Raw genomic sequence first — 19,475 nt, forward strand, 5'->3', positions numbered from 1 at the left:
TCATCAATCTCATTCCTGATCTTACTATTTTTAGGGCATCAAAATGAGTGAATCCCCTTCCAACAATGCAATCGATACTCAAGAAGACACGAAACCAGATGCTGTAACTTTATCGAATGGGACGGTCTTAGTCGCGACCAAAGATGAGGAGGGAGCGTTAGCTGAGAAAGATGAAATACCAATTGAGGAACAACCAAAAGGGGATTTGACAAAGATTACAAGTGCAGAAGATAACCGACCAGCTTCAGCTTTGGATGGCGTAGAAGATGAGAAAGAGCGACATGTGGATGGAATCAGTACGAGTGAACCATCGACAGAGCAATCATCGATTCCCCAGGAACCTATAAATACCGATGTCCCATCCAAGACCGAATCTAGTCTACCACCCACACCCACCATCGCCGAACCTCCGTTATCCGAGAGTCACCCTTCTCACCCTAGTCCCAGCATACGGGCAGCCACTCCTTCATCACGCACATCTACCCCTCCATTAGGCTCAACCGCATTAGCGAAAAAGAAATTTAGCTCGGTCAATGTGAATCAAAAATTCTTGAGCAAAGCAGGTAGTCCAGCACCTATCGCTGGACCTACAAAGATCTCATCATTGAATGGTAAGTGAGCCTCTCTCCGATTCTTTCTAATCGTATTGCTAAACTTATATGTCAATCGCAGGCCGACCCTCAGCTTCTCCTGTTCCAATCTCATCCTCCTCGTCACGTCTATTATCCACCAAGCTCACAACCGTACCTACCTCCAAAAGCAGTGTTTCCCCCAATCCTCCTTCTTCCGCATCCTCATCACCATGGGCAAAGCCTGTCGTTCCTCTACCTACCGAACCTCCCGCACCTGCTTCGACCCCACCTACAACCACCACAACCACCCTACATCAACCTGCTCCCACACGAGCAAGAGTCCTTGGTACGACTACTGCACCCGCAATGGGAGCAGGCTTAGTGTCGGCTATGGTACCCCCCAAGCCCGCATGGAAAGCTGTCTCTGGAGAAACTAGAAAACCTGGATTAGGAATATCGCGGGATTTCCCGACAGCCAAGGAGGTTGCGGATGGTAAGTGAATCATTCCCCTTTCGTGAGTAATATCACTGATGGCGTCCTGAAGGCAAAAAAGCTGCTCAGATTGCTGCCCAAGCGCAAGCTGCTCATAATCAAGCAATTCTGCAGGAGTTGAATACGTTCACTCAGCTAGATCCAGGAGCTCATCGATGGGATGTAAGTGGATTTCGTCAATTTTTCCTTACAGTCAGTCAGCTGACTTGTTTCTCGGATTGTAGGAGGAAGACGAGGATGACGAATTGCTTGATTTTGGTGATGGTACCGGAGAACATCCACAGATCAATCCGTCCGTCCACGATGTGCCTGAGAGTCAGCCAGTATCGAAGTCAGAGCGATTTGCAGAAGATTTTGATCGAAGTTGGCCAAGAAAGCCACTGCCCTCACTTGAAGGACAGCAAGGTCTCTCATCCTCGCGGCGACCAGAAGTAGACAGCAATCGAGTATTATTCAACGCATCCTCTAATCGACTTGAAACGTCCCGACACCCTCCATCTTCCACTATGCAACCTACCAGACTAATGTCTCGACCCACAGATTCCGGTACTCGACAGCCACCGCCACATATCGCGGGTGGTCGAGATTTAGATCGACCTCTTCCTCCTCACCTCTCAGGACAAGCCGGCGATCGAGCGCTTCCTCCGCATATGTCACATCCACCTTCCGAACCTCGACCCGCTCAAAGTATATCAGCAGCTCCTCCACCCACTCGATCAGCATGGAACGTACCTAGAGATAACGAAAGACAACTCCCACCCCATCTCGCCGAACGACGAGACCTTCCTCCTCAGTCCAGTGCTTTCGCCCAATCTCGGTCACCTGAAAAGTCGCTGTCAGACCTGCCTGCTCGTAGATCTTTCGGTCAAGCCGCGAGGCCCTCGGTTGCAGACATAGCTCCTCCCGCCGTGGATCAAGCCCTCACGTCACCCACGATTCCTGTCGACGCCCAATCAGCTGAAATGCACACTGCTGCAGAAAAAGCGAAAGCTCGTCGCCTAGCAGAAGAAGCAGACAGGGAAGCCGCAGCAGAACGAGCAAGGCGAAAGGCGAAGGAGCTTGAGGAAAGATTCAAGTCTACAACGAGTAATCATGAAGTGAAACCTACACAACCTCAACCACCTGCAGAGATCGTAAAGGAGATTCCTCAAATCACATTGGCTCAAAGACCTAGACCAACACATCCCGAAAGACCGCTTCCACCGAACTTGGGGTTACCGAGTAGACCAGAAGTGGGTGATAGGCATATTTCGGGAATGTCTGGCCGAGCTGCAGAATCATCGTGGAGAAGAGGACCTCAATCATCTACTCAAGCGGAGGAGGCATCACATCCCGCCATTTCGCCACTTGCTGCTCACATCAGATCATCCAGACCTACAGCCGAGTCGTTCTTCGAAGCCGAAATGGGAGATGTTCCTACAGTATCAATTACACATATAACCGGTACTACCCCACCAAAGAAAGAAGCCGTCTTTGATGATATGTTGGCACGTATACAAGCCGCTATGGCCGAAGCTCGAGCGACATCTTCAGCATCAACTGATGCCGGCCCTTCGACTCAAGACGCACCACAGTCTCCTGAAGCGGTCAGGATACAATCCCGACCCGTCAGTCACAACATAGCATCGACACCTGTCATATCAAATGTACAGGAATACTTCGACGTATCATACCCAGAACCACCAAAATCCCCACCACCCGCCTGGCGTACATACACCATAAAATTACCCAAACCTCAGCCAGCTCGAATACCAATACCTCGGGCTCGCTTAAGCGCTGCAGAAGGTCCCCGTACCCCCAACCCCCATGGCTGGTTGATGAGCTTCAACCCACCTCTCAACGGTGTCAATGGCTTACCTTTATCCCGAGCCGAACTCTTGCTACCTAGACCCATCCCAAATCGCTTCCAACGATCAGCGCCTGTGGTCAGCATATCCCCCAGACACTTGGAACCTTTCGAGAAGAAGATCAAGAAGAAGCCTTCGACCATCGAGGCAGCTCGAGCTACATCGGATCAGCCTACCGCTTCAGCCGAAAGCCTTCTTCCCGCTCCCACCACACTCAAATCCCAATCTCTACGAGATCAAAGGACCCGTCCAGATGATTGGCGTCAAGCCGAGTCATCGATCACAGTTGAGAAACCTATCCCTCTGCCTGCTGAAGAAGCCCCAAAGGTTGAACCGCCACCAAGAAAGATCAAATCTCCCGTGAAAACCTCTGCTGCTGCGAAAGCTGAAAGAGAAGGTAGATTCGCCTTTGATGGAGTAACGATTGGTGCGCCAGAAAAGGAAAGGATGGCTCTTTCCGACAAACCAGGTGTACGATTCATGGTATCGAGTGAATTGGAAGGTGACAGTCTGTTAGACGAGGTTAATAAGATGAGTTTGGAGACTTTGGGTGAGGATGAGAAAGCTCAAAATGGAGTGGGCGTTGAAACAGCGAAAATACCAGGTGCCGAAGTGAGTATCGTTAATTGGTGTCTTTCCGTTCTCTTGTACTGACCGTCACGCCTAGGCACCGAAAACCCCTCCCCTCCCTCGACCTGCTTCTCCAAATACTTCGACTTGGCCAAGCACTTCCCTATCATACCCTACCTCTCACTCTCCCGCTCGAAATTCTTCTCAGCACGATCACAATGCTATCAAGTCAGTCTGGGAGGCCCAGCAGGCAACACCCAAACAGTCTTCCGAACTCAACGCTGCTGCTCCTATGTATCCAAGCTTGAATGCACCATCAGCTGCTGACCCTCCTGCTGTTCAGCAAGCAACCGGAGGAGGAATGAAGATGGCGTTCTCGAACTCTCAAACATTCAGCTCGCCAGGTGCTGGTCCCTCTGTCCCTTCAGCAAATCCATACGGCTCGCTTCGACCTTCTCCTGCTACCCATTCGCAATATGGTCAATTCTCGACTCCTAGTCCCGACAACCCAAATCATCATATGATCGGAATGAATTACCAATCAATGACAAACCCCCGAGCCGGTACAAATGGTTTCCAACAAGGTGTATGGTCGCCCACGGCCTTCGGAACCTCTATGGCTTCTCCAGGTTATGGATACACCGTACCTAAATCTTCCATGTCGATAGACCAGAAATCCCCAGTTGCAATGGGTTACAGTAATGCGAAATCACCTGAATCAATGGTATATCCAGGTTACTCGACGACAGCAAATGGTTATCCCCAGCAGCAGCAGGGGTATGGTGTCACACCTGGAAATTATGGACGAGGTGGTATGAACCAATCGATGTATTACGGATATGGTGCACCTGGACAGCAGACGCAAGGTGTTAGACCGGTTGGTGCTGGACAACAACAGCAAGGGCGATTAGCTCAAGCCAACGGAGAGTATGGTACTCAGAGTCCACAAGCCCAACAGCAGTATAATCTAGATCAAGGTGGATATTACGGTGGCTTAAGTAGTCATCAAACACAGCAAGCTATGTACTCCAACAATGGTGGAGCATACGCTCATCAATCACATGGAGCTGTGGGACAAAATCAGAATGGAAGGGCAACAATGGGAGGTACAAGGAAGATGTGGTAATTGAACAACAACCAATGGTGGAGAGAACCCGACGCCGGAAACAACTTAACCCAAAATCAATTCCCTCCTACATCATATTCACTAATCCAATCTGATCCTACTTCATTCATCTCACACAAACATCGCTCAGTCCGCATGGGAGGGAGCACTCAATCAAAGCACTATATGTAATACAGTATCTCCAATTTGAGGTATAACATTATTGGATCGACAGTCAGGGAGAAACAATCCGATTTTATGCAGTTTACTCGTAGATTATATACGTATAGTATGATGTATACATCCACAAGAACAAAAGTTATGGCTCTATATCCATCGATCGATCTCAACATCTCGACTAGTGATGCTTGCTTACGACACCTGTCATTTCGAAAAGCACCTGTAACGGCGTCTTCTCACAATGGTGGTGTTACTGACTTTCTCATATCTATTCAAAATCATGCATTGGTGTATATGATCAAACAGGTATGCTAACAAATCTCTCTCATTAGGTCTAAGCCTTTATATATACAGGTACGACCGCGACCCATGCAATTTAATGTCCCGATCATTTATAGTCGCTCAGTACGCAGCTGGAAGTACGTTCTCTCTGAAATTCTGCTCGCCGACAAAGTTACCCTGTACGAGTACGTATCGTATACCCAGATGAGCACTGGTCCATCAAAAGGTCATGGATGGGAAGATGGAAAGACGGACTTACAGCCGGATCGTATTCACAAGCCGTTTGGAAAGATTGCTAAATGAGTCATCAAGGTTAGTGTCCAAATATAACGACTTAAGTGCTATTGTTATTGACAAAATGCCGAAGGGAACTCACATCGTATTCTGGGCCTACTACCGAACCTTGAGGACATTCAGCGATCCAACATCCGACCGATGTGGTATTCTGTATAAAAGTGAAATAAGGCAATGGCAATGATCAGTATCCTCTCCTTTCAGCCGTGATCAGATTTCACAAAAATTCACTGACCTTCCAAACGACCTGAGTGAAATGACCAGTCGCGTCCGAATAAGATGGGTTATTCCAATTGTACAATTCTACCTCAATGGTCAGATCATTCTTACAAATCTAGGGGATGAAATGACACTGCGCTGCACTCACTGTCCTCGCTCATCCAGCCTGTTACAGCACTTTCAGGTGTACCCATACCACTTCCCCATTGCAAATTCTCAGCAGCGACGCTATTCATTATAGTACCTCAAATGAGCTTGATCCTATAGAAAGTGAATCATCCACACTCGACTCACGTATGTTTCTTATTACATAGCTCAGCTTTCTCTTTCGCGAGATTTACCAGATCCGCCCGCCATCTCAAAGCACCAACTTGATATTTTGCTCTCGCTTCATTATGGTATTTAACCCATGGACCTTGAGCTTCCTCGTTGGCACCGTTGGTAGGTAAGGCGGAAGCAGTCGACATGGCCGCTGCGGTTCCACTGGCAGTGTCCATAATTGTCGTCGTCACTCCCTTTCCAGTACTTATAGCGACGGCTCCAACCGTGGGGACAGCTTTGGATCGCGTAGCTGTAATGGTAGTCGTAGGAGGAGGTTGATTTTGCGAGTTCTGTTGTTGAGTCGGTTGGGCCGCACCACCACTGTCGCCATGTTGGACGGTTCTTATGACAGTCGAAGTGACATCGACATATACGACGTTGGGCTCCTCATTACTCCCACCATCTTGACCTGCTAATACAGCACCGACCACAGGGGGAGGATCACCGTCGCCTTTGTTCGAGTCCGACGAAGACGAGGTCTCTTGGGTAGAAGAGGCAGTGACGGTCGTCGTGGACGTGATATCGACCCAAACGACATTATCGTCGGATTCTCCTCGAGGGATCAGAATGACTGGAGGAGGTGAAGGTGAGATTGAGTTATCTACGGGACCCCGTCGTCGATGTTTGGTCATCCGTCTTTCAAGAGGTGAATGATAGGGTTTAGCATTGGTCAAATCACCAAGGAGTAAAAGAGAAAGTACAGCGAAAGAAGAGATAGTAGAGATGGCCAGCATCTTCGTTAGTTCACTTTAAGCTGTTGGTTAAGTCGCTGTAGATCGAAAGATTGGAAATTGGAAGAGTGATTGTAGATCAGACTACAATGACAAGTCGAGTTGATGGTAAGTTTAAAGAGCGTGTTTAGGTCTGATCAAAATCGTAAAAAGACGAGACAAGAGGAGAAAAAAGTAAGTAGATATCTCTTTCTTGCAATAAAGTAAGTAAGTGTTGAAGGTCGATTACTATTCTTCTTTTCTTTTATTGGAATGGGAGTCTGGTTTTTTTAGAGATCGATAATTGACTAAGATTGGATGTTATGGTTGGGTTAGATGTATACAATTAGGATAGTTATCACCAAGATTGATTGATGTTTTAAGTTATACCTTTCCTTTTACCTTTGATGGCGTTACTCAAAGGGTTGATTATGTATAATGGACTGCGACTAAGCTCGGCCCGATTGACCTTAGGACTGATCATTGTTTCGATAGGATGGGTAGAAAGGATGCATGGTACAGTCATAGGTACATCAAACAGAATATAAAGGTGTGTCAGATATAATGATAGTGGAAAACGAGAAAGAAAAGCTCCTTTCATCCCATCCCATCCTATTTTTAACAGGATAAGATCGATCTCGGGTTTATTGCTTCCACCCCTGATAGCTAGGTTGCAATTCCGCCAAAGTCCCGTCAGGGGTATGAGACTCATTAGTATCCTTCGATTTCGATAGACTCGCACTACTTTGCATCGGATAGGCTGAATTTTGATTGGCCTCTCGAGCCATTTTGGCTTCTTCAGCAACTTCCTTTAAGTTGATATTCTCCATGAGGAGAGTGGCGATCAGACAGGCGATTGCTAATAACCTGTTCAGCTGGAGGTCTTTCCCTTTTCACTCGAAAAGCTAAAATTTACATAAGGCAAGAGCAAGCCAGAAGACCTATAAATTTGATTAGCAGGTAATTTGGTTCAAACTCTATTGAGAATGCTGGTTGATTACTCACTTTGACTATCGATGCAGAATATACATCCAAAACTGAATTGAGGTCTTTCTCAGGTACCTGCGTCCAAATAGCCTTGGGACCACTGGTAATGAAGATGACAAGTGATTTACTAAATCCAGGAAGACGGTTAAGGTTCAATCGTAACTATCAATCATCGCGTTAACCAATTGATCCACCTGACGTATATAGCCAAGAAGCAAAAGTTTTCACCTTGTTATTGAAAATGTTGGTGCCTACAGACATACTAACGATCCTACCTACGAAACCCCAGAAATTGAAAACGTTCGTTACGTGAGGAATGAGGTGCGGCTCTTTTAGGAACTTGGCTTGTACAAGCACGACCATGACGTTCATTACTAGACCTAATCCTGTACCGCCGGTGATCATGAACCCAACTACTTTGGCTACAGATGTGTCTTTCTTGAGCGTCGTTAAGAGCCCTGAAGATATGGCTAAGAGACATGAGCCGGTGATCATTGGGTACTTCGCTTGACCGGTTTTCTAAGGATCGAAAATGGAATAAGTATAGTGTTTGATTGGAGGGGGACTGAAATATATTTGTAGACGTACCTCTCCGAGCTTTCCAGCAAATATGAGAAACGGTCCCACTACGAACCTGGTCAGCTGAAAGTCACATCACCATTGGCATACACAACTCACTAGTGAGTTGTAAAGCAAGTAGCAGGACACCAGCTCTAGTGGCTGAATCGTTCTTGATAGCCTCGAAATAAAGTGGCAGGTAGTATAGGTATAGCACCACTACGCCATACCCTACAATTAAATTGTTAGAGTTTGACCCAATAACTACAATCGGCGGCATACCTAGAAATGCTACCCAGGTACCGGCTCTGAAATAGCTAGTCAGAACAAAACATCGGCTGTGATATAGGATATGTGTACACTCACGAGAAATGTCTGCTTCTGAACAGGGACAAAGGAATCATCGCTTTCGAGCCCATCAAGTAGCTCCAGCCAATGAGACCCAGGAACAATGCCAATGCCAAAGACAAAGTCTATAGTCTAAATCAGCATCGACCTGCCTCATGTGTTGACGCACAACAATTTCACACGTACCACGATGACATTGGGGTCATTCCAATCGTGTGTGATGCCCCCATATTGTAAGCCTATCCCTAAACAGGTTACGAATCCCAAAGTGATCATCGCACTGAACCAGTCCAACCTCAGAAGCTTTATCAAAACCGGTCGATTATCCGGCTTGCCATCGAAGGGAGGAAGTTTCGGCACAGAGGGAAGAGTGAATAAAAGTAGTAGACCAGTCACACCTCCGATTGGCAGCTGACAGTCTGATCATCAGCACTTTTCTTGGGATTGATGAGAACATGAGATAGGCTTTGAATGTACAGAAAAGTAAAAGCACCACCTCCAGCCAGAAGGACCCATATCGGTGAATGCACCTGGAATGAAGAGCTGGTCAGCACTCGAGCCTGTTTTATCCATTCCCTACTTCACCGGGAAGTACAACATCTCTTAACCCGATTTCGAAAGCTGAAATGACTCACCTCCTACAAGTGGACCCATAACGGACGCTACGATAAATGATACCCCAAACAACCCAAATAGACTAGGTCGTTTTTCAAACGGAATGATTTCCCCTCCGATCAGGTAAGTGGCACTGTGCAGAATGAATGGGTTAACCGTTATACAAACTATGGATATGATCTAAACTGGGTCAACGCACTTCCACATTCCAGCACCTCCTAGGCCTGCTACTGCTCGGCCAATGATCAACATGGTCATGGAATTTGCAGCGCCCTACAAGTCACCATTTGTTTATAGTCAGTATATTGCGCTACCACAACTGAGGTGAAGAAATCGCTTACACAGACTGCCGTGCCAGCTTCGAAAATTGCTAAGGATGCCATATATGTCCATCGTGGGGAGGCAATCGTCATGATCTGCCTTGAAGTCAGCAAATATAACGGATGAGTGAAACATATGGGAAGATGATATGTGCTCACTTGACTGAAAATTAGAATACAGCCAGCACAAGGAATGAAGAAACTGCATCGGGATCTAGTCAATACGAATCCCTCTACTAATTTCTTTTCTTGATTGCTCGGTTTTGATATTACTCACCCCGTATTGAGCCATTCGACTGTGGAGTTCGAACACCATACCTCAGCTTGTGATATCTTTGTGACCCTGTGAGAATCAATATGACTCACCTTGTTCTAACGATTCGAATCTGGTGACTATCTCCGGAACAGCAACGGTGATGATAAATTGGTCCAGCCCTGTGAGGTACCAGAATTAGCTCGGTGGTTTATGGGTCTAACTTATGGGGAAATCATTGATTGTGACATACCAAATATCATGACATTCAAACTGAATGACCCAGCAGATCTTCATCAGCGCAACACATGTAGGTGGAAGATCTGATTCATACGGAGCACTCACCATAAAGCCAAAAAGCAAATACCGAATTTCTTCGTATGAAAGAAACTATAGTCTCCCATCTGGTTCTGACCCATCATGGTAACTTCGTTACTGTCCATCTCCATCTCAGTATTTTGAGACGGGACGATCCTTGCTCTAGATCCGAAGGATGTAGGTGATACTTGAGCTCCTTGGCCGTCCACTTATAAATGGTTGGATTGGTCATCCATGGTTGTCATGTTGTACACCGATGTGGGATATTCTTTCGATCTTAACCTAGCCAGTAGGATAGTTTATACAATTGCACAGATGAAGAAAGGGATTTCAAGACAAAATCTCCTGAGTTACCTGACGACCAATATATATGTGTTCGTAAGAGACGGATCACAAAATATGATCTAGGTTGGAAAGCCTTGAAAGCCTTCTCAGCGGCCAGTTGAATGACTCAAGTAACACCGTTGAGTGTTGATTGTTTTGTTAGGTTGATTGAAGGATATAAAGATACAAGTGGATCGAAGGATCTTTGACAACGATCAGAGATGTTCCAGAACATCGACCTGATATATATGTATTCATCGTTGTCAGACTAATAGCACCATTATTCTCGATGTCCTTCCCCTTTCATAGATGAAACCGTACTAAATATGATTGATAGGGTGGGTATTCATCGGTAGTCAAAGGCATTTCGATTATAATCTTCCATATATGTCGGAATCTTTTGGGCCTCCTTTCATTGCAATATCCATACTGAGTTGAAACAGAATAAGCAGGACTGCGGTCCATCGAATGTTGATTGTGTGATACAGGACACCCATCATATACACAACTCTGGAACGCACGTCGGGGTCATGTCCGACTCAGGACCCAGTACCATTCATCAAAAATTGTGTGTATATGACATGTGTATCTACAGTGTACGGATAATAACCAGATTACCCTTGAAATGCTGTACTTAAGGAAACATTTCCCAGTGATCACCTTATACCACACATGCGTCAGCTTCTGAGCAGCCAGAAGGGTAAGCAGGGTAAGAGGCAAGGGATTCGGTTTGGTAGTAGTATGCGATACTTTTGACTATCATCAAAACACGTTTCAATATCATGTGAACAGCAGATCATCTGGATTTGGGTTCAGTATAAACTCACCTTGTAGCACAGTATCATCATCAGGAGGACCTTGAGTGAAAGTTGGTTTTCCAGAACTCCAATTGTTAATGACGATCTTACTGGGATTCACAGACGCTATTCGTGTGGACCAGCCGAAACTCAGCTCAACCCATCCTCTGATGTTAGTGTCGTTGCTGTTAGGACGTACGATATTGAGTTGGGCCAGTCAAGACCGCACCGTTGTAGTAATACTTTGGACCATCCTTGAACCATCCGATGGTATAATCATTAAAATCGGCAGTAGGGTCATTAGGGAATGGGTTGTTTTCGAAGTCGTTTAGACCAGAACCACTTGGCTGTTTAAGTTTACATCAGTGAGTTTCGGTTGATATCTATTTGCTATTTGTATGAAGGTCATCGCTCACATCGTGATTAGTCAGTTGTAAACCAGGTTCTATATACACCATCTCTATATCCATCTCATCGCTGTAAAGATCTTTATTCTCAGTATACGTGAACTAAAACAAAACCAAAAATAATCAACATAAAGCTTAGTCATTATCATCGGAATCATGGGTTGCATCGTAGAAAATGGTACAGCACTCACAATGGCTTGACAAGTGCCATGTACAGACGAGAGCTGAGCGTTCATAGTGAACACTCCACCCAACACAGGATTCATCGTCTCAATCTCAGCACCGCTGATGATCCCTCCTGCAGATTGTCCACCAGGGACAGTCAACTTGAGGATCCCACCGTCGATAGCCACATTATCAGCTGATGCCTGACATTTCCCTCCGTCAGGAGCGATCGATCCAATTTGTGATCCGTCCTGAACCCTTAGACCGAGATTGGCCAGCTCGGCAACGCTCGATACGGAATCGAACGATACGACCAATGCCTTGGGGAAATACGCGTTGTCATATGCTGATAGGATGTATCCGCATGAACAGTCTCCTGAAGGAATTTGGGTGCTGTTGCTGACTGTCGATCCTCCGGTGGACACAGGAGGAAGTGCACTACTGGCTGCGGCAGAAGATGTATCGATGGTAGGACTGGCTGTTCCAGCTGTGCTGTTCGCTGATTCTGCTACTGTCGAAGAGGGTTGAGAGGAGACAGGGGAAGAGACTGCACTAGAAAGAGGCGTTGAGTCTGATTTTGATTTGGCTTCTGATTCTGCAGAAGCTGTAGAAGTTGGTCTTCCGCCCCATCGATGTCCTCGACCATAGGTAGCTACCAGAGCTTGGTTCATAAGAGCTGTAGCGGTAGAAGATGCTGATTTGCTTTTACAATGCTCGGGTTTAGCATGGGCAAGAAGGGGTAAGAGGAGGAAGAGAATTCTGGCGATTAGCATGATGTTATGATAAGGGAAGGTTCAAACGAGTGACAGTATTGAGGGCATACAGCAGGGGTGGGCTGGGATGGGATGGGCAAAAGGTGATAAGATCTCAGGATGAATGAACTGTTAAACGCCGATTATATATATATATATATATACATATATGTATATATACACCCATGAGATAGTCAGTTCTGACCATGGAGCGTTTCAGTTGCAAGAGATCTCAAAGATTGATCTTCTTGACGCCGACTCCTTTGTGTACTTGATCATATTGCAATCGATCACATCTTCAATTAGAATCTGTAACGGAGCACCACCAGACTTGGTTTGATATTGATGGGTTAAAGGACTGACTTTGAGCTTTACATCTTACCAGCTTTGGAACGACGAATCGTTTCATGTTACGCAATGCCACTCAACGAGATATACCATCGAGGCACCTATGATTGATTGGGCTGGAAGTCGAGATCTTTACACAGACCGAGTATAGAATGAGTTGGAAGGAACGAGGGCTCCGATGACGAGCTAGAATGTAGAGAGATGAGAGCGCCGCACCTTAAATCACACGCGACGGAGAGAGAGAGAGAGTTTATGAGGGTAAAGTTCATACCCTGAATTGGAAAACGTGTTTTTTCAACTCTAGACCATGTAACAACAACAAACCGATATCATATCTCAGCCAAGCTTTGGTTGTTGTTGTCACCAATGTTATGATCGCGCAGTAGCAAGGTTCATGAAAGAAGAGCACTCAACTGTCACTATCATACATCGCCAAGATTCAAACGACAATCGCCCAGCGCGAGGAAAAGCAATATATTCTGTTTGGAAAAAGGATTAGCCAACACCCACCCATCGGTCACACACACAGACTCACACACACACACTCAGTTACACGTTCCTCTCCATTTTCCCCTTTCCCCCTTCCTTTATCAATTTTATCCATCGACAACTCCAATCCCCTCTCTTCATCACCCATCTCGATACCATTCTTCCGGAACTACCATCTTCGAGTTTCAAGAAATTTTCGCTATCACCTGATACACGGTAAATCCACTCGACTCCTCAAGCCCAGCCTCCCATTCGATGTCTTTGTTGCCTGATTCAAGGCAGCGTGCCCCCTTCGCCCATCAATCATCATCAGCAGACCTCAGATCAGCTCAGAATTTATCTTCATTACGATCACCCCCTTCATCATCTCATCCTCAAGCACCATGGATCCCATCGAGCATATCGCCAGAACCTCAGTCAAACCAGCACCAGCAGAGCTATCGACCTGAGAAATCATCTTCGTTATGGGGTGCGCCATTGACAAGGAAAGATAGTAACGATCTGTCACCTGGTGGATATGCAGATAATCCATATGGTTTATCTGTACCTGGAAATTCATATTTGGTAGATGGTTCAACAGGTCAGCGTAGGAATAGTATATCAGCATCATCGAGTAGAGCCCCATCACCTGGTCCATTCTCATTACCTCAATTCTCTATACCTGGATTCGCAACTATCCGATTCGTATCATTATGTTTCCTCTGGTACACCTGTTCAGCAGTATCCAACAATACTGGGAAAGTCATTCTCAACAACTTCAAGTACCCAGTGACATTGACGATAGTTCAGTTCTTCTTCGTTGCTGGATGCTGTATAATATGTAGTAGACCGGAATTGGGCTGGACACCTAGATTGAGGTCACCTACAAGAGCGATTCTAAAGGGAATCTTACCGATGGCTGCTTTCCAAGTTGGAGGTCATATCTTTGGTAGTCTGGCGATCAGTAGAGTTCCAGTCAGTACGGTACATACTATCAAGGTGAGTAAGACAACGACATTACTTTTCTTGAAGGTGTCGCTTATCCTTCTTGACAGGCCCTTTCGCCTTTGTTCACCGTGATGGCATATGCCTTACTATTCGGTGTATCTTACTCCCCTGCAACTTACCTCTCCCTCCTCCCACTCACTCTCGGAGTGATGCTCGCCTCTTCAGCCGATATATCCTTCAACAACTTTTTCGGTCTGATATGCGCTCTCGGTTCTACCGTGATTTTCGTCACGCAAAACATCTTCTTCAAGAAGATCATGCCAACTCCCGGATCTACCGAGACTGGTGGAGCTACCCCGAAACTTGACAAGATTAACCTCCTGTATTTTTCAAGTGGCATGGCGTTCCTCTTGATGATCCCCGTATGGCTTTACTCGGATGCTTGGAGGTTGTTGGACCTATGGCTTCATCCTATAGCCAAGTCAGGTGGACCATCTGTCTCATTTTACTTCTTTATCAATGGTACCGTCCACTTTGCTCAAAACCTCATCGCATTCTCCTTACTCTCCTCGACATCGCCAGTCACCTACTCTATCGCCTCGCTCGTCAAACGTATAGCGGTCATCTGTCTGGCTATCATCTGGTTCAAACAATCTGTATTCTTCGTTCAGGCAATGGGTATTGCTCTCACCGCAGTGGGACTGTGGATGTACAACAACGCGAAGAGAGATGTGGAGAAGGGTGAAAAGAAGATGAGACAGGTCGAAGCAGTCAGAGAAGGAATGTTACCCACGACTAAAGCCGATCAGAGGATATTAGAAGGTAGAGCGAACCTTGATCCTTTATCTTATGGAGGTAAAGCTTCACCTAAACCTACTTATCCAACAGACTATAACCATCAAATGCCTCTATCAACCTCAACCTCTTTCAAAAAAGCTTTATACACCCAGCCACCACCACCTCCGACGTCCAATGGTCTAACTCAGACTAAGACAGCGCATATCAACGCTGAAGCTTCGTACCCTTCTCCACCTAATTCCATAACCTCTTCACCTCCTGCTGAACCAGTATATACGAATTCACATCCTCGTCATCGAAGGTTATCGGAATCTAAACAAGATGGCTTTCGTCTACCACCCGCTGTTACTGCCAGATCAAGTACCATAGAAGAAGAAGGGTCAGGGATGTCCATGGATACCGCTAAAGTAGGCATCGTCGCTTAATAGGCAACAGCTCCTTGTAGATAATGAGTGGTATCTTGGTGGACTCGCCATGGACATTTCTCATTTTCGTATCTTGACATTACGAAGAGCACTCGTAACATGCTATATCTTGACAAATCTTACAGTACCTAGAAACCCTTCAATATCCTATAGATCTAAAACCATTACAATGTACAGTACCATTATCGCATTTCCTGGGATTTTTTTCGGGTTCATATTCATTCATATATAGATAGACATTTTAGAAATTCATGCATGTGAAGTATACATATTGATTGGTACGCATTCTCTTAGAATACCATTCATCATGCAATTACGTATATATGGTACAACCTAGTCTTCGTGGCCATTACCAACCAACACTCCAATCTTCATCAAGGATACTTTTCTTACGTATCTCGTATTTCTTTGTCAGAGCTGCACGGCGAGATAACCAATCATCCGCACCGACATAGGCGCCGCACATTGTCCGTGATCCTGTGAAAGCTGATCTTCCATGCATGACTCTCCAATTATCGATGACTGCAAGTGATACGAAAACCATTCCAATTAGCAAAGATTTTCTGTTTTTGAAGAACAAACATGCTCACCTAAGACAGTCCCAGGTTTCAACTGTACCCAATATTCAGCATCCTCACTTCTATTCAACTCGTCATACCTCCTAGCAGCCTGATACCATCCCTTTACTTCATCAGGTGTCCAACCCTGACCTATCACACCTCTATCTTCGTTATTCCACCTTACCTGGACCAACTGACCTTTCTCATCGTGTCTGAAGGAAGGTTGACTGAGAGGTGGTCTCAACATCGTGCCTTCAGTTCCAGATGCATGAGCAGGTATCCTCATTCGAGAAAGGAGTGAATAAGAAGTTGGATAAAGGGTAGAAAGTAAATGAGCGGTGTAGAATCCATCTACGAGTAAAGTTGCACCCCCTGTACCTGGTGGTGAAGGGTGAGAGAGAAGATGAAATATCTGTAAACCGGCTGGGTCGGTAAAGTATGTTGTATCTGTATGAGCGGGTAGACCTTCGTTGGAGTAGGCAAGATCACCATGACTGAGATCAGCGGTGAATTGCCAGAAACCGCCATCTGGGCAGTGGTAGCAATATGCAATATGTCAGCTTATGTGGATGCAACATTGGGCTCGGATCAACTCACAGTGCGTGTTACGTATGGTGGCAACTTTCTCTATCACTTCCTTTGTCTCTTCGCCTGTAGCTGGCACGTCGTTGATAAAGCAGAATCCAAAATCGTGCTGTGAAACCAAACTTCATTTGGTACGATCAATGTATTAAAAAGAGAAGATAGCTCACCACTCGATTGAGCAGTTTCAAAATCGCCCTTCCACTAGTATCATTCTCCTTCTCGGTACTCATGATCTCGCTGTATCGAACCGACGGAGGAGATTGTTCTATCTGAGAATTCCACAGTATACGACTATTCGTTTTGATTTTAGTGTAAGCTTTCTTCTGTACGGTCAACCAAACTATTGACGAGCAAAGCTCACCTCTCCATTTCATCCCTGTATGAAGCTAGTGGAGGGTCATACGCTGATCTTCTGAGGAATTCCAAGGGAAAGGACGATTCATGAGAATCGGATGTTGACCATGTTAAGTGTACGCCGGTTTTGTCGACTTCAACTGAAGTAGGATGAATGTCCGTTGGTATCTGTGAAGCACGCTTTCAGTAATGTTCCACTTCGAGTGTCGAGGACTGAACTGACCTCACTGAGAGTTTTCAACCGCTGCTTTGTCTGTTGGTGAAAGCATTTCGGACATCGACAATGATCGAACAAGAAGTAATTGTCACTGTGCACCCGTATGTCAGCTCAGCACATATCGCGGATGATCAAGACAAAGTTAAGTCTCACAAGGAAGTTTCCCTTCCATCAGGCCACGATACTCTGGTTCTACTCTCATCAGATGATATGGTAGGGATATTGCTGGCTCGAGGGGATATATCTTGTGGTCTTCCAATACGAGCGTTGGATGATACACCGTCGGATTCGGTTAGAGATATACGAGAAGTGGTTAGACTATGTGAGCAGGGTATGCGACCGGGATAGAATGATCGTCGAGCTGCTCTTGTAATCTGGGGCAGACGCTGTCTTATCATGTTGAATGTGAGGTGTTTATGAGTGGGACAGGGGGGAGAGCAAAGAGTTGAAAGGAGCGAATAGAGAGTGGATGAATGGACACAGACACTCGGTTCATCTCGCAGGTTTACCGGTTATAGGGTCGAAATATGATGACGTGGAAGATAACTTACACGAAGAAGTCAACGAATGTTAATCTAGTTGTTACGACCATGAGTAAAGAGCATGTTGACGAATGCATCTTTTACGATATCAACAACACAATAAAAAGCTATCACCATGTCATTCAGAGCTACCAGACCGCTGCTTTCAGCCTTCCGGAATGCAGCTGCTCGGCCAGTTGTCGCTCGCAAGTCAGGGTCGATATCACTATCTCTTATAGTCGGAATAGGCTCAATGGTCGTCGGATATACCCTCGTGCAGAATCAGAGTGAGTCAAGCCATGAATATATCAACGTATATTGATGAGGGAAGCTTATATCGTTTGCATTCGATCATGCTTGGCTCTCAGAAATAAAGGAGCGATTCACTCTTCATGCCGACTCTGACTCTGGTGCTTTGGATCTCCGAGACGATCCAAATTCCAAAACTGCTTTTAGAGGTATGCCCTGTCCTGCAACAATCAGATGTAATGATGACCAAATCATTCGATTGACTCACAGTCGATCCCGATACGAATATCCAGTTCCCATTAGACTTATCCCCCACGATCTCCACGCCATCTCCGATATTATCATTAGTAGGACTGGGAGTGAGGAAAGTCTCTTTCCTTCGAGTTAAAGTGTACAGCGCAGGGTTCTATTTGGACGAAGTGGCTATCAAAGACTTGCATAATGTGGAAGGATGGCATGTGAGCTTTTTGGGTTTCGACCTTGTTCTAGATTATACTGTACTGGGGAGCTGATGATAATGGCACTGGGGATTGAAATCGAATTAGAATTTCACCGCTCAACATTTGCTCACTCCTCCTACAAAAGTCCCCTCAGCCTCAGATCCACTGAACGCACCTCAGTTATCGGGAGAAGAATTGATGAAGAACCTATTTGATCGACCGGTAGCTGTCGCTGTCAGGATAGGTAAGCTCACTTTCCCTAAGTCATCACACTTCCATTTATGCTGAATATTGTATCTGTAAAGTGCCAAATCGAAATACCGACTTTGGAGTGAGCTGTTCCCCCTTCATCTTCGGAGGATAGTCAGCTGACCGATGCTTGGATCATACTTTTCAGCATCTTCGAGATGCCTTCACACGAGCATTACAAGCCCGTCAAAAGCTAGCCAGAGCTAAAGGAGAACTGACAAATGCTGACGAGCAGGTGAGTAAATCTCTGTTGAGGCTATACCACACATGATGCAAGCTGAACATTATTGGCGTAGCGTATAACCCAATCGATCCAAACTCTCAAATCATTCTTCCCTGCTCAAACTGTTCAAAAAGGCAAACAGGTCGTCTTACTTCGTCCGAGACAAGGTGGTCTGATAGTCGAATTTGAGGTGAGCAAGTTGTCAAAACATACCATATCATATCGTTACGAAACGAGTTTGAACTGATATCTCGGATATTTCTCTAGGGAAAGGTGTTAGGACAACTGAACGATCCTTGGATAGGCAAACAATTGATGTTGACCTATTTCGCAGACAGGGAAGTCGTATCTGAAAAGCTCAAAGAGGATGTAGCCAAAGGTTTGGAGGGATTTATGAAGAAGTAATTTCCTGTCTGAATTGTAGCAACAAGAGAACAGAGCAAACACCCAACTCATGAGATGCAATGCATCAATAATAGATATCATAGAATAATGATGTTGTTTTGATAATACATTGACCATTCTCGTTTATAATTGACTGATAAGTTCAAAAGGCGTCAGCTTATACTGTTTCGACTATAGGGTTTCAAATAGTGAGAGTCAACTTACCCCGCATTGATCGTGCCCCATACTATATCGGTTACAGACCTTCA

At 45.6% G+C, this 19,475-nt stretch overlaps 7 protein-coding genes across 7 annotated transcripts; 3 read left to right on the forward strand and 4 right to left on the reverse strand.

Annotated features, from left to right (window-relative positions):
• Nucleotides 1–43: 43 nt before the first annotated feature.
• Nucleotides 44–4,608, forward strand: L199_002331 (uncharacterized protein; the record flags this gene model as incomplete). Its single annotated transcript, XM_064888075.1, has 5 exons — nt 44–611; nt 673–1,065; nt 1,118–1,227; nt 1,290–3,524; nt 3,580–4,608. The coding sequence occupies 5 exons, from the start codon at nt 44–46 to the stop codon at nt 4,606–4,608; spliced, it is 4,335 nt and encodes a 1,444-aa protein (XP_064744147.1).
• Nucleotides 4,609–5,169: 561 nt separating this feature from the next.
• On the reverse strand, nt 5,170–6,617 carry L199_002332 (uncharacterized protein; the record flags this gene model as incomplete). Its single annotated transcript, XM_064888076.1, has 6 exons — nt 5,170–5,226; nt 5,309–5,344; nt 5,426–5,494; nt 5,579–5,646; nt 5,711–5,790; nt 5,857–6,617. 6 exons carry the CDS (start codon nt 6,615–6,617, stop codon nt 5,170–5,172), a joined length of 1,071 nt encoding a protein of 356 aa, XP_064744148.1.
• A 620-nt stretch (nt 6,618–7,237) lies between these two features.
• L199_002333 (uncharacterized protein) lies at nt 7,238–10,123 on the reverse strand (the record flags this gene model as incomplete). The annotated part of the gene is made up of 18 exons (XM_064888077.1): nt 7,238–7,452; nt 7,510–7,534; nt 7,599–7,742; nt 7,809–8,099; nt 8,169–8,206; nt 8,259–8,369; nt 8,421–8,446; nt 8,505–8,611; nt 8,673–8,897; nt 8,964–9,016; nt 9,122–9,234; nt 9,301–9,374; nt 9,443–9,517; nt 9,581–9,623; nt 9,699–9,717; nt 9,788–9,856; nt 9,928–9,947; nt 10,020–10,123. 18 exons carry the CDS (start codon nt 10,121–10,123, stop codon nt 7,238–7,240), a joined length of 1,752 nt encoding a protein of 583 aa, XP_064744149.1.
• An 854-nt stretch (nt 10,124–10,977) lies between these two features.
• L199_002334 (uncharacterized protein) lies at nt 10,978–12,458 on the reverse strand (the record flags this gene model as incomplete). The annotated part of the gene is made up of 5 exons (XM_064888078.1): nt 10,978–11,072; nt 11,144–11,239; nt 11,313–11,460; nt 11,530–11,622; nt 11,712–12,458. The coding sequence occupies 5 exons, from the start codon at nt 12,456–12,458 to the stop codon at nt 10,978–10,980; spliced, it is 1,179 nt and encodes a 392-aa protein (XP_064744150.1).
• Nucleotides 12,459–13,529: 1,071 nt separating this feature from the next.
• On the forward strand, nt 13,530–15,424 carry L199_002335 (uncharacterized protein; the record flags this gene model as incomplete). Its single annotated transcript, XM_064888079.1, has 2 exons — nt 13,530–14,252; nt 14,309–15,424. The coding sequence occupies 2 exons, from the start codon at nt 13,530–13,532 to the stop codon at nt 15,422–15,424; spliced, it is 1,839 nt and encodes a 612-aa protein (XP_064744151.1).
• A 349-nt stretch (nt 15,425–15,773) lies between these two features.
• L199_002336 (trimethyllysine dioxygenase) lies at nt 15,774–17,538 on the reverse strand (the record flags this gene model as incomplete). The annotated part of the gene is made up of 7 exons (XM_064888080.1): nt 15,774–15,946; nt 16,015–16,512; nt 16,582–16,678; nt 16,737–16,860; nt 16,931–17,091; nt 17,147–17,231; nt 17,294–17,538. 7 exons carry the CDS (start codon nt 17,536–17,538, stop codon nt 15,774–15,776), a joined length of 1,383 nt encoding a protein of 460 aa, XP_064744152.1.
• A 259-nt stretch (nt 17,539–17,797) lies between these two features.
• On the forward strand, nt 17,798–19,227 carry L199_002337 (uncharacterized protein; the record flags this gene model as incomplete). Its single annotated transcript, XM_064888081.1, has 8 exons — nt 17,798–17,948; nt 18,030–18,119; nt 18,181–18,368; nt 18,456–18,594; nt 18,656–18,681; nt 18,748–18,834; nt 18,896–19,012; nt 19,090–19,227. The coding sequence occupies 8 exons, from the start codon at nt 17,798–17,800 to the stop codon at nt 19,225–19,227; spliced, it is 936 nt and encodes a 311-aa protein (XP_064744153.1).
• Nucleotides 19,228–19,475: the final 248 nt, after the last annotated feature.

This window comes from Kwoniella botswanensis, chromosome 1, assembly GCF_036426115.1.
Source record: "Kwoniella botswanensis chromosome 1, complete sequence".
NCBI classification, from domain to species: Eukaryota; Fungi; Basidiomycota; class Tremellomycetes; order Tremellales; family Cryptococcaceae; genus Kwoniella; species Kwoniella botswanensis.